General features: G+C 39.3%; 1 protein-coding gene across 7 annotated transcripts in view; it reads left to right on the forward strand.

Moving 5' to 3' along the window:
- Positions 1-14897, forward strand: part of LOC108276944 (adhesion G protein-coupled receptor F5) — a 67833-nt gene that overhangs the window by 3686 nt on the left and 49250 nt on the right. For 6 of the 7 annotated variants that reach the window (XM_053686656.1, XM_053686658.1, XM_053686661.1 and 3 more), the window contains exons 3-19: positions 3215-3318; positions 7632-7680; positions 7818-7967; positions 9135-9299; positions 9392-9541; positions 9854-10027; positions 10299-10331; positions 10445-10579; positions 11020-11193; positions 11470-11502; positions 11690-11824; positions 12820-12993; positions 13271-13303; positions 13499-13633; positions 13973-14146; positions 14424-14456; positions 14638-14772. In XM_053686656.1, the coding sequence (XP_053542631.1) occupies positions 3215-3318; positions 7632-7680; positions 7818-7967; positions 9135-9299; positions 9392-9541; positions 9854-10027; positions 10299-10331; positions 10445-10579; positions 11020-11193; positions 11470-11502; positions 11690-11824; positions 12820-12993; positions 13271-13303; positions 13499-13633; positions 13973-14146; positions 14424-14456; positions 14638-14772 (1986 nt within the window). The remainder of the gene's footprint in view (positions 1-3214; positions 3319-7631; positions 7681-7817; positions 7968-9134; positions 9300-9391; positions 9542-9853; positions 10028-10298; positions 10332-10444; positions 10580-11019; positions 11194-11469; positions 11503-11689; positions 11825-12819; positions 12994-13270; positions 13304-13498; positions 13634-13972; positions 14147-14423; positions 14457-14637; positions 14773-14897) is intronic. The other variant, XM_053686659.1, reaches the window with a different exon arrangement.

Consider the following 14897-nt stretch of genomic DNA (forward strand, 5'->3'; position numbering starts at 1 on the left):
CAATGTGTGTGTGTGTGTGTGTGTGTGTGTGTGTGTGTGTGTGTGTGTGTGTGTGTGATAAAGTTTGTATTTGGTGTAGTAATTCTAGAACATAAAAGGATATAAAACATTAAAGTACGTGAAGCATGCCATCACTCAAGACCATACAATTTGTTGAGAAGTCAGGCCCTAGGTCCAAGTTTTACTTTGTGTGAAATCATTTGTGCTGGATCCCCGCTAAGGTCTCTGTTTTAAAGACATAAGGTTCAGTAACTGCTGAATCTAGATGGTATTTCCAAATATGTTGTTGTTCCACTTGACTAGTATGTGTTAGGACAGGTAGGCCGCCGAACAAGTTTAAAAACAATGATATCTATCGAAAGCTGACAGGTGATACACACAAATCAGAATATGGTGTATTTAGGGCTGTGGGACTCAAGTCAGGTCTTGACATGTATTGACTTGGACCTGCCTCTGATTATTGGAATTTGTACTTGGACTTGTCTCAGTTGTGGGCAATGGTCTTACTAAATGTGGTTCTGGCCTTTTTTTTTTTCCATACACAAAGTTTGACAAGAAATAATTCTTTCTTTTTTGAAAACAGCCTAATTGTTAACATAATGCATGAATGAAGCAAACTAGCTGAAGTAAAGCTCTGGCCTCAAAAAGCATTTGATGGTTTTTGGTCTAACAAGTTTGTCTGGTTATAGAAACGATCCAAGCAGGCTTCTGTAGGCAGAAATAAACTCCAGTTTATTTGATCTCATTTTCATTCAGACTTGATCTCTACCCCCTTGGTCTTGACTTCATCTTGGCTAGTCTTGATCTTGGACTTGACAAATGCAGTCTTGACTACAGCCCTATGTATATTACAGTGCATCCGGAAAGTATTCACAGTGCTTCACTTTTTCCACATTTTGTTATGTTACAGCCTTATTGCAAAATGGATTAAATTCATTATTTTCCTTAAAATTCTACAACCAATACCCCATAATGACAACGTGAAAGAAGTTTGTTTGAAATCTTTGCAAATTTATTAAAAATATAAAACAAAAAAGCACATGAACATAAGTATTCACAGCCTTTGCCATGACACTCAAAATTGAGCTCAAGTACATCCTGTTTCCACTGATCATCCTTGAGATGTTTCTACAACTTGATTGGAGTCCACCTGTGGTAAATTCAGTTGATTGGACATGATTTGGAAAGGCACACACCTGTCTATATAAGGTAGCACAGTTAACAATGCATGTCAGAGCACAAACCAAGCCATGAAGTCCAAGGAAAAAGACCTCCGATACAGGATTGTATCAAGGCACAGATCTGGGGAAAGTTACAGAAACATGTCTGCAGCATTGAAGGTCCCAATGAGAACAGTGGCCTCCATCATCCCTAAATGGAAGAAGTGTGGAACCAGCAGGACTCTTCCTAGAGCTGGCCAAACTGCGCAATCGGGGGAGAAGGGCCTTAGTCAGGGAGGTGACCAAAAACCCGATGGTCACTCTGACAGAGCTCCAGTGTGTCTCTGTGGAGAGAGGAGAAACTTCAACCAGAAGAACAACCATCTCTGCAGCACTCCACCAATCAAGCCTGTATGGTAGAGTGGCCAATCGGAGGCCACTCCTCAGTAAAAGGCACATGACAGCCCACCTGGAGTTTGCCAAAAGGCACCTGAAGGACTCTCAGACTATGATGAAACAAAGATTGAACTCTTTGGCCTGAATGGCAAGCGTCATGTCTGGAGGAAACCAGGCACCAGTCATCACCTGGACAATATCATTCCTACAGTGAAGCAAGGTGGTGGCAGCATCATGCTGTGGGGATGTTTTTCCGTGGCAGGAACTGGGAGACTAGTCAGGATCGAGGGAAAGATGAAAGCAGCAATGTACAGAGACATCCTTGATGAAAACCTGCTCCAGAGCGCTCATCTTCCAACAGGACAACGACCCTAAGCACACAGCCAAGATAACAAAGGTGTGGCTACAGGACAACTCTGTGAATGTCTTTGAGTGGCCCAGCCAGAGCCCAGACTTGAACCCGATTGAACATCTCTGGAGAGATCTGAAAATCTGTGCACCGATGCTCCCCTTGTGCCAAGCTTGTAGCATCATTCTCAAAAAGACTTGAGGCTTTAATTGGTGCCAAACGTGCTTAAACAAAGTATTGAGCAAAGGCTGTGAATACTTATGTAGAGGGTGCCTATGTCTATACATATTTATACTTCTTGTATATATTAAACACAAATTGTTGTAATCTGTTAAATGTGCATATGTGTGCTGTATGTTTGGTTATATAATGTTGTTGCCCTGAGAAGCTTTTAACTCTACATGCATCATTATCTTTTTCTCAGAATCGGTTGGTAGAACTATACACAGTGAGTTGTTAGTGATGACTGGGAGTGGTAACCATAAAAAAAACAGTTCCTTATTGATATTGTTTCAATGATTGAACAATGGACAATTTCAAGACCAGTATTAGCCGAAATCAAGTCAAGACAGTGTATTAAGTGACCTAAGTCATGATTGACTTCAAATGAAGGCGGGCTTGAGATCAAGACAAAACAACAACATCATTAAATCATTTTCAAGGCCAATCTTTATAGTACTTTAATTAGTTGGCTTCATTTGTGTCTGGCACCAATGATTTGGCCATTTTCTAGAAGAAGGAATCACTTCTTCACAACCTTTGCATATGTGGACAGAACAGACAACACAAACATTATTTACGAACTATGGGATGAAACCATATTTAGTCAGACCAATGGCTAAGACCAAGACAATTCCAAGTACAAATTGGCATATGTTCATAGTATGATGTGCATAGTTTCAGTATTTCTCTCTCCCATTTACTGTTTGCTTACAAAAAAATTTTTTTTTAAAGTCAGATGGTAAATTAATGACCTAAAGTTTGTTGAAACCCCCCTTCCTTGTAAATTCTCTTCTGTGGTTGGATAAAGAACCTATAAAAGGATTTAGTAGAAAACTATCCACATGAGCACCAAGAACTTTAGGCTACTGTTCACCATAATTCTCAGAAACAGTTGAGTTTCTTCAGCAGCAGAGTTACGTGCAGGAGATCAACAAAAGATACATTTGGGACTCTGAATAAAGTCAAGCATAGAGATTCAGCTGTTCTCGAATAAAACATACACTCTCTTGGAATAATATTTGGTAAGTTTATGTGAAAATTACCCTGCTAGGCTACATTTTAAATTTTTTAAATCTTTGTTTTACAGGGAAAAGGCCAGAATGTTTCCTGAGATTTTTTGCCATCCTGCTCATTTATATGCAAGTGGTGAACTCACAAGGACTCCCTGAAATTTCAGACATGATTGCAGAGGTAATGTTTTTAAACTGAAATATGAGTTAAGAAGAAAACCAGGCACTATCAAAGATTCATCCATCCATCCTCAAACTCTTATCCGTTATCGGGTTGCGGGGGCAGCAGCTCCAGCAGGGGAGCCCAAACTTCCCTTTCCTGAGCCACATTAACCAGCTCTGACTGGGGGATCCCGAGGCGTTCCTAGGCCAGTGTGGCGATATAATCTCTCCACCTGGTTCTGGGTCTTCCCCGAGGTCTCCTCCCAGCTGGACATGCCTGGAACACCTCCCTAGGGAGGCGCCCAGGGGGCATCCTTACCAGGTGCCCGAACCACCTCAACTGGCTCTATTCAACGCCAAGGAGCAGCGGCTCTACTCTGAGTTCCTCTCAGATAACCGAGCTTCTCACCCTATCTCTAAGGGAGAGGCCAGCCACCCTCCTAAGAAAACCCATTTCGGCTGCTTGTACCCGCGATCTAGTTCTTTCGGTCACTACCCAACCTTCATGACCATAGGTGAGGGCAGGAACGAAGATTGCCCGGTAGATCGAGAGCTTTGCCTTCCGGCTCAGCTCTTTTTTCGTCACAATGGTGCGGTAAAGTGATTGCAATACTGCTCCCGCTGCTCCAATTCTTCGGCCAATCTCCTGCTCGCATGTCCCCTCACTTGTGAACAAGACCCGAGGTACTTGAACTCCTTAACTTGGGTTAAGTACTCATTCCCCACCTGGAGTAGGCACTCCATCGGTTTCCTACTGAGAACCATGGCCTCAGATTTAGAGGCGCTAATCCTAATCGCAGCCACTTCACACTCAGCTGTGAACTAATGATGCCATCATTATCAGGACCACATCAACTGCAAAAAGCAGCGATGAGATCATCAGGTCACCAAACCGCAACCCCTCCCCACCATGACTACGCCTCGATATCCTGTCCATGAATATCACAAACAGGATTGGTGACAAAGCACAGCCCTGGCGGAGACCAACTCCCACCTAGAACAAGTCCGACATTTTGCCGAGCATCCGGACACAGCTCTTGCTTTGGGAGTACAGTGATTGGATAGCCCTAAGAAGGGAACCCCTCACCCCATACTCCCTCAGCACCTCCCACATTAAACCCCTGGTTCTCCAAATCCACAAAACACATGTTGACCAGATGGGCATACTCCCAGGCCCACTCCAAGATTCTTGCGAAAGTAAAGAGCTGGTGCATTGTTCCACAACCAGGACGGAATCCGCATTGTTCCTCTTCAATCCGAGGTTCGACTATTGGCCGAACCCTCCGTTACAGCACCCTGAAGTAGACTTTACCAGGGGGGCTGAGAAGTGTGATACCCCTATAGTTGGCACACACTCTTTGGTCCCCCTTTTTGAACAGGGGCACCACCACCCCGGTCTGCCACTCCTTGGGCACTGTCCCTGACTTCCACGCAATGTTAAAGAGGCGTGTCATCCAAGACATCCCCTCCACACCCAGAGCTTTCAGCACTTCTGGACGGATCTCATCAATCCCTGGGGCTTTGCCTCTGTGTAGTTGTTTGACTACCTCAGTGACCTCCAACAGGGAAATTGACGATGATCCCCCATCATCCTCCACCTCTGCCTCTACCATAGAGGGAGTGTTAGTCAGATTCAGGAGTTCCTCAAAGTGTTCCTTCCACCGTGCAATTACTTCCTCAGTTGAGGTCAACAGCGTCCCATCCTTACTGTACACAGCTTGGATGGTTCCCCATTTCCCCCTCCTGGGGTGGCGGATGGTTTTCCAGAAACACCTTGGTGCCAACCGAAAGTCCTTCTCCATGTCCTCTCCAAACTTCTCCCATACCCGCAGCTTTGCCTCTTTCACAGCAGAGGCTGCAGCCCTTCGGGCATGTCGGTAACAGTGATACAACAACTCCGTGTGAGTTGAAGATCTTGTGGACAGGGGCCTCCTCCAGACATTCCCAGTTCACCCACACTACCCGTTTGGGCTTTCCAGGCCTTTCCAGAATCTTCCCCCTCCCCTTGACCCAACTCACCACCAGATGGTGATCAGTTGACAGCTCTGCCCCTCTCTTCACCCGAGTGTCCAGAACATGCGGCCTCAGATCAGATGATACGATTACAAAATCGATCATCACCCTTCAGCCTAGGGTGCTCTGGTACCACATACACTTATGAGCCTCCTTATGTTCATACATGGTATTCGTTATAGACAATCCATGACTAGCACAGAAGTCCAACAACAAACGCCTGCTCGGGTTTAGATAAGGGAGGCCATTCCTCCCAATCATGCCTCTCCAGGAATGTCCATCATTGCACATGTGCGCGTTGAAGTCTCCTAGCAGAACTATGGAGTCCCCTACTGGTGCCCTATACAGGACTCCGTGCAGGGTCTCCAAGAAGGCCGAGTACTCTGAACTGGTGTTTGGTGCATATGCACAGACAACAGTCAGAGTTCCCCGCCCCCCCCCACAACCCTTAGGCATAAGGAGGCGACCCTCTCGTCCACCGGTATAAACTCCAACGTAACTGGTCAACTCCAGAGTAGAATAGAGTCCATCCTCTATCCAGGAGTACGGTTCCAGAACCGAGACTGTGCGTTGAGGTAAGCCCCACCAGACCTAACTGGTAGCGCTCCACCTCCCGCACAAGTTCCAGTTCCTTCCCCCACAGAGAGGTGACGTTCCACGTCCCCAGAGCCAGCCTCTGCCGCCCGAGTCTGGTCCGTCAAGGCCCCTGACCTTCACTGCCACCCATGTAGCAGTGCACCCGACCCCCACGGTTCACCTCATGTGTGGTGGGTCCATAGGATGGAGAGGGGGGTGCCACGTTGCATTTTCGGGTTTTGCCCGGCTGGGCTGTGTGGCAAACCCAGCCACCAGGCGCTCGCTGTCAGGCCCTCCCTCTGGGCCCGGCTCCAGATGGGGGCCCCGGGCTTCCTCCAGGCAGGGTAACTCCTCCTCCCTTTGTTTTCTTCATGAGCTTGTCTTTGAACCAGTCTGGCCCCTCCCCTGAGACCACTTTGCCTTGAGAGACCCTTCCAGGAGCACAAGGCTTCAGACAACACAGCCCTCAGGTTCGTAGGGACACACAAACCTCTCCATCACAGTAGGAGGAACTGATATCAAAGATTTCTAAATGTAAATGAATTAGTGTCTAATTTACCAGTAGATCTGAAGAGTGACTTGATTAATAGTTCTGTACAAACAAATACATATCTGTGGGTGGCTTGGCTCAGGTGGTACAGTGGGTTGTCCACTAATCGTAGGGTTGGCCGTTTGATTCCCGGCCCACATGACTCTACATGCTGAAGTGTCCTTGGGCAAGACACTGAACCTCAAGTTGCTATCAGTGGCAAGCTAGCACCTTGCAGGACACCTCTGCTACCATTGGTGTGTGTATGATGGAGTGAGTGAGAAACAATGTAAAGTGCTTTGTAGAACCGCTAAGGTTAAAAAGCGCTATATAAGTGCTGATCTTTTACATATTTACACTCTGGAAGTACTCCGGATTCCATGTACAAAATGTCATTTTGAGGATAAAGTATGAACTCAGGAATGACCAAGTACTAAAAAAAATACTGGGGGGGGGGGGGGGGGGGGGATACAGTGGCTTAGCGATTAGCACGTTTGCCTCACACCTCCAGGGTTGAGTCGATTCCCGCCACCGCCCTGTGTGTGCATGGATTGCATGTTCTCTCTGCTTCAGGGGTTTCCTCCGGGTATTCCGGTTTCTTCCCCAGTCCAAAGATATGCGGTGTAGGTAGATTGACATTTCTAAAGTGTCCACAGTGTGTGAGTTTGCGTGTGTGATTGTGCCCTGCGATGGGTTGGCACCCCGTCCAGGGTGTCTCGTGCCCCGAGTCCCCTGGGATTGGCTCCAGGCTCCATGCAACCCTGTGTAGGATAAGCGGTACAGACAATGGATGGATGGATGACTATTGTCAATCCAAATACTATCCACATTAAACAGGGAAATAAAAATACATGAATGTTCAAGCTTAATAATTAAACAATTAAGTAAGTTGCTCTGGATAAGGGCATCTGCCAAATGGCATAAATGTAAATGTAAATAAAGAATGTTGAAACATATGATATGGTTTACATAGTCGGTATTGCTATTACTAGAAGTAAAGGCTTTGTAATAAACATATTAAACTGATGACAATGTTTAAATTTCTTTCAAATTCCTGACACTTCTTTAACTGAATTCTTTGTAATATTGAATTTCAGTAATAAGTAATGGTAAATTTCAGGTTTTTACAGCATATGTGATAAACATAAACATTATTATTACAGTAACCAATATTATGCAACTTTGCCTAATTAATTTTTCCCCTCAAAATTCAGTTGAGCTACACAGATGGAGAAATGAATCACTTAAGGGGAAAACGATCTGGTAAATAAAAATCCATTAAAAAAAATCCTGCTATATGAATTTTAAAGCAATTCTATATATTATATTTATATCTATGTCTGTTTTTTTTCTTTTCATACCCGTCACCTAAATGACCAAAATCACATTTTTATTTCCAGTGAACACGGATATTCTAGAATACATTGTAATCATAGAGGTGAACGTGTCACAAGCGATTTTATTTGAGCAAATCAAATCATCATTGGAGTCCATCAGTAGTTTCCAAATAGACAACACCACAGAAATCGAAAGCGTGAACATTACAACAGGTAAGCTCTGTTCGAAAAAACAACAACCACCACATATTATTATTATTTTTAAATGTAGGTTCTTGATTATAAATGTATCTAAATCTAAGCTACTGTATTTGCTTGACACTATGGAAATTGCATCAGATGTGATGGAAGGATCATAAGCCCTAGCTGGGTTTACATTGTATGATATTATGCTGTATAAAATCGCACATCTGGTTGCACTGATATCATGCAGAACGTTACTTTGACATACAGTATGTGTTTTGTTAGCACAGTTTAAAATAGGTCCTAAGCCAAAAATTTAATATAGTAACCTGGTCATATAGCATGTTTTCAGTGACAGGTTGGAAGAACCTGTAAACGTTTAATGACACAATGTAAAGTCTCCAAAGATACTCTAACAGCTAAAGGGTGAGACGTTCAGCAATTAAATAACCAGTCAGACCACAAATGATATAATATGTGGTAAAATGCAGCTTGTGTGAGAGTTTTGCTTCACACGGGAATTAGAAAGTTAAATTAATGCTGCACAATTCAATGGCAGAGATACAAATTGGTCAGTGCAACCCTAGTGCTTTCTCTCGCTTGAAATTAATAAGACAAAAAAAAAAGTAGTTCAACATGTTACCCAGAAACTGCATAGTGCAAAATCTCAAAGAACCGACACTCGAGACTTCTTATATGTTTTCTTACAGAAAGTTTGACCAAATAAATGATTACTGTATATGTTTCTCGCTTTACACCCGGTGGTCCAGGGATAGACCTTGGATATTAAATTATCTGTTTATTATTAACATTCAATTATGTGGAATGCCTGCTATACAAGTCCCTGTGAAAGAGCTGTTACTGTAGTAACCACAACATATCTGAATAAGTGGATTAATAATTTATGTTCCAGTCAGAACTATTGTCAGAGCTGCAGTGCAGAACTCAAAAAAGTAACTGTAAAAAAAAGTACTGTAAAAGTATCAGTCAAAGACAAAAAGGCATGGATATCTAAATAAAGGGTAAGCCTTCAGAGTAATCTAAAGCCAAGGCAAGGGTCAAAGCACAGTAAATACGGGCTCGATACTAACATGGGTACTAAGGCTGGCAAGACTTCATAATGAGGCCATGCATGCATGCATAATTACATATTCAAGTTTAGTCCTAATCTTTTATTTAAAATTCTCTTTTCCTCAGTGTGTCACCCAAATGGTTCTGAATATCAGTGCATTTGTGAGGATCAGTATTTTTGGTCATTTAATAACTGCATTGTGCATCATGCCTGCAATGACCTATATGAAGGAGTATGTACCTGTATCGATGTCTTTCCCAGTGATGGACAGATGTGTGTGACAACAAGTGGTAAGAGAAAAATTGTATAGAAGTATATAAACCATAAAATAAATACCTAAAATGGCATTTGTTGTATTCACATGCCTATTGTCTTTTTGTAGAACTACCATTCTTTGATATTCTGGTTGAAATTGAGCTGAATACCACAAGCACAACAATGCTCGATGAACTGAGAAACCGTTTTGCAGAAATCAGTTTCCCAATTACATTTGGTCATGCAGCAGAAATTACAGATGTGGCCATTACAACAGGTAGGAGTTACGCTGTGTATCTAATCTTGAAATTGTGACAAAAGACATTGGAGAATATCCAGTGCACGCTTTTAAATGCCAAATGAACCATGATGAAGTAGGATTCAAATAATGTAGCCTGATATTATAGAGTGACGAGGGAATTTTTGTGACCTATAAAGAGTGAAATGGCTTTGATGCTAACGATTTTAAAGTCTGTTTTGCGGACACATCTATAACGCGTCATCAGTGTTTTGTAATGAAAATGGATATTGAAATCACAAAATCTTAGAAACAGATAAAAAAATTAATAAATCTTCTTACATTCCACAGTGTGCAGTTTGGATGGTACTGAATATCAGTGCAGGTGTGAGGATCAGTACTTATGGCCATGTGAAAAGTGCACAGTATATGGGTCTTGTGGTAACGTCACCAATTCCTCTTGTGGCTGCATCAATGCTATTCCAAATGATGGACACTTCTGCCAACCAATCAATGAGCTGATGAGTATGTATTATATATAACACAAAAAACAAGAATGTCTGACTGATGTTCATTTATTACTTTATTACTATACAATGATAGCTATTAACTGTCAAATGCATGGTACTTCTAGAAGTTTTGTTTTATAGAACTGGATAATTTAATGCTCTAGATATTTAAGTCTACTCATATCTCAACAGACAACAGTTTGAAGCTAAAGTTCTCATTATGAAGTAAAGAGTTGGTGAACATATTTATTAGTACTTTTTAATTATGGTAATGCTTTACTTTATAGATAACTCTACATGTCCAACTGAACCACCCCCAGGTAAAACTACCCCAATAACTAACCGAAGATGTGAAGATTCTCACCAGTGTTACTTTACTTCCGTATAATGATGTAGTAAATTTATATGGAATTTCTCTTCACTTTTTTCTCAGCTGAATATCTGATTGAGATTGAAATTAGTGCAGTGGATGTAACAGTCCTGGATCAACTGAGGAACATTTTGAAGACACTCAGTTTACCTTCAATAAATAATAACATCAATATCACGGAAATTAACATCACTACAGGTAACTGACCTTTCAGTTTCTGCTCATTTTCATAGAAAAATCAGTCAGAGATCATAATAGACCTGTGTTGTAATATGAGTCTTAATTATATGAGTCAACATCAAAATAAAGTCATATAGAGAAATTTGGAGATTGTTTTCAAAGATTGTAACATATATATAGTCATTATCTTATTCACTTAAAATGTTACTACCATGAGATAAGCTCATGACACATAATTAGATTAGTTTTTTTCTCCTTAATTGCTCTTCATGCCAAAAATAGGAATATATATATATATATATATATATATATATATATATATATATATATATATATATATATATATATATATATATATATTTCTAAAGAGCTCTCTTTATTTTTTATTTTTTATTTTTTAACAAATCACAGCATAATATTAACAAATCCTCACCTCATCATGATTTTCTTTTCCACAGTGTGCAGTTTGAATGGTACTGAATATCAGTGCAGGTGTGAGGATCAGTATTTCTGGCCATGTGAAAAGTGCACACTATATGGGTCTTGTGGTTACGTCACCAATTCGTCTTGTGGCTGCATCAACGCTCTTCCATATGATGGACACTTCTGCCAACCAATCAGTGAGCTGATGAGTATGTATGATATGTAACACAAAAAAATAAGCAAGCCTGATTGAAGATCATTTATTACTTTATTAGTAAACAATGATAGCTATTATCTGGCAAATTCATGGTACTCATAGAAGTTTTGTTTGATAGATATTCAGATGCTTTAGATATTTAACTCTACTCCATATCTCACCAAACAACATGCTTGAAGCTAAAGTTCTTATGATAATTCTTTCTACGTAAAGAGTTGTTGGAACTATTTATTAGTACTTTTATTGACGGCACTGCTTTATTTCATAGATAACTCTACATGTCCAATGGAAACACGCACAGGTAAAACTACCCCAATAACTACCATAAGACGAGCAACTTCTGACCAGTGTTACTTATTATTATTATTATTATTATTATTATTATTATTATTATTATTATTATTGTTGTTGTTGTTGATGTTGTTGAATTTTTTCCCATTTAATTATGTCGTACATTTATGTGGAATTTCTTTTCACTTTTCTCTCAGCTGAATACCTAATTGAGATTGAAATTAGCGCAGTGGATGTAACAGTCTTGAATCAACTGAGGAACATTTTGAAGACACTCAGTTTGCCTACAATAAATAGTAACATCAATATCACTGAAATTAACATCACTACAGGTAACTGACCTTTCAGTTTCTGCTGAGTCTCGCAGTCACAATGAGTCAGAGATTATACGATCCAACCTCCAATAAAGTCGTACACAGCATTTCAGAAATGGCTTTCATGTGATCTGCAATGACCTTAACCTGAAATATTTACTGGAAATTTTATGCAATGAGTGTAAGAGCCATTAATGTCTTTCTTTACGTTTGTTTAATTTTTGACCACTGGGTGGCGTCCTAAGAAATAAAACATGCTGTAAAGTTCTAGACAGAAACAGGTGTGGAGTTGATGAGGAAGTGAAAAGTGCTTAGACAGGAAAACATGTGAAAGTGTAACGCGTATGCCAGTGGGAATTTAGAAATTAGAAAATGTTTGTGTCCATTTATTGACTTTGCAATATGTAATATCTGCTCACAAACCCAATGCCCAGACAATAAATAGACTGTCATATCCCAAACTACCAAAGGTATGTAATTTGTGGTTATTGAGGGAAGTTCTGCTTGTGGACAAGGTAACATTCTGTAGCCACCAACTCACCACAGTGACTAATTGTTTTGTAAAAATGTCACTACATTAAGTAAAAATACTTTTGACTTCCTTGCCAAATACATGTGCAACTTCCTGTCTAGAACCTAAAATTTATTTAGTTATTTATTAGGCTGACACCCAGTTGTCAAAATGTTAAACAAATGCAAAGAAAGGCAAAAATAGGTCATACAATGAGATAAACCCACATGTTATATTTAGATTACTGACAACCGTTTTTTTAAATTAATAGCTACTCACACAATATCTAAAAACAATCAAATAAATTGTATTTATTTTCATTTAGATTAATCTAATATATATATATATATATATATATATATATATATATATATATATATATATATATATATATATATATATATATATATATATTTATTTATTTATTAATTATTATTTTTTTAAATGACAGCACTGTTTTAACAAATCCTCACCTCATCATGATGTTTTTTCTGTTCCACAGTGTGCAGCTTGAATGGTACTGAATATCAGTGCAGGTGTGAGGATCAGTATTTCTGGCCATGTGAAAAGTGCAAACTATATGGGTCTTGTGGTTACGTCACCAATTCCTCTTGTGGCTGCATCAACGCTCTTCCATATGATGGACACTTCTGCCAACCAATCAGTGAGCTGACGAGTATGTATGATATGTAACACAAAAAAAATAAGCAAGCCTGATTGAAGATCATTTATTACTTTATTAGTATACAATGATAGCTATTATCTGGCAAATTCATGGTACTCATAGAAGTTTTGTTTGATAGATATTCAGATGCTTTAGATATTTAACTCTACTCCATATCTCACCAAACAACATGTTTGAAGCTAAAGTTCTTATGATAATTCTTTCTACGTAAAGAGTTGTTGGAACTATTTATTAGTACTTTTATTGACGGCACTGCTTTATTTCATAGATAACTCTACATGTCCAATGGAAACACGCACAGGTAAAACTACCCCAATAACTACCATAAGACGAGCAACTTCTGACCAGTGTTACTTATTATTATTATTATTATTATTATTATTATTATTATTAATATTATTATTATTATTATTGTTGTTGTTGTTGATGTTGTTGAATTTTTCCCATTTAATTATGTCGTACATTTATGTGGAATTTCTTTTCACTTTTCTCTCAGCTGAATACCTAATTGAGATTGAAATTAGCGCAGTGGATGTAACAGTCTTGAATCAACTGAGGAACATTTTGAAGACACTCAGTTTGCCTACAATAAATAGTAACATCAATATCACTGAAATTAACATCACTACAGGTAACTGACCTTTCAGTTTCTGCTGAGTCTCGCAGTCACAATGAGTCAGAGATTATACGATCCAACCTCCAATAAAGTCATACACAGCATTTCAGAGATTGCTTTCATATGAAATTTAATGACATTAACCACAAATATTTAATTGAAATTTTTATAAAAAGAGGGGTTGATCCTCTGATAACCATTTCTTTCAAGTTAATGTCTGTTTACACAATATCTCAGAAGGCATCAAATAAATTGTATTTAAATATAATTTAAACCTATATAAAAAAAAACATTCTTAAAATCACAGCATTGTTCTAAGAAATCCTCACCTCATCATGATTTTCTGTTCCACAGTGTGCAGCTTGAATGGTACTGAATATCAGTGCAGGTGTGAGGATCAGTATTTCTGGCCATGTGAAAAGTGCACACTATATGGGTCTTGTGGTTACGTCACCAATTCCTCTTGTGGCTGCATCAACACTCTTCCATATGATGGACACTTCTGCCAACCAATCAGTGAGCTGATGAGTATGTATGATATGTAATCACAAAAAAATAAGCAAGCCTGATTGAAGATCATTTATTACTTTATTAGTATACAATGATAGCTATTATCTGGCAAATTCATGGTACTCATAGAAGTTTTGTTTGATAGATATTCAGATGCTTTAGATATTTAACTCTACTCCATATCTCACCAAACAACATGCTTGAAGCTAAAGTTCTTATGATAATTCTTTCAACGTAAAGAGTTGTTGGAACTATTTATTAGTACTTTTATTGATGGCACTGCTTTATTTCATAGATAACTCTACATGTCCAATGGAAACACGCACAGGTAAAACTACCCCAATAACTACCATAAGACGAGCAACTTCTGACCAGTGTTACTTATTATTATTATTAATATTATTATTATTATTGTTGTTGTTGTTGTTGTTGTTGATGTTGTTGTTAATTTTTTCCCCATTTGATTATGTAGTACATTTATGTGGAATTTCTTTTCACTTTTCTCTCAGCTGAATACCTAATTGAGATTGAAATTAGCGCAGTGGATGTAACAGTCTTGAATCAACTGAGGAACATTTTGAAGACACTCAGTTTACATACAATAAATAGTAACATCAATATCACTGAAATTAACATCACTACAGGTAACTGACCTTTCAGTTTCTGCTGAGTCTCGCAATCACAATGTGTCAGAGATTATACGATCCAACCTCCAATAAAGTCATACACAGCATTTCAGAGATTGCTTTCATATGAAATTTAATGACAT

This window comes from Ictalurus punctatus, chromosome 16 (assembly GCF_001660625.3).
Source record: "Ictalurus punctatus breed USDA103 chromosome 16, Coco_2.0, whole genome shotgun sequence".
NCBI classification, from domain to species: Eukaryota; Metazoa; Chordata; class Actinopteri; order Siluriformes; family Ictaluridae; genus Ictalurus; species Ictalurus punctatus.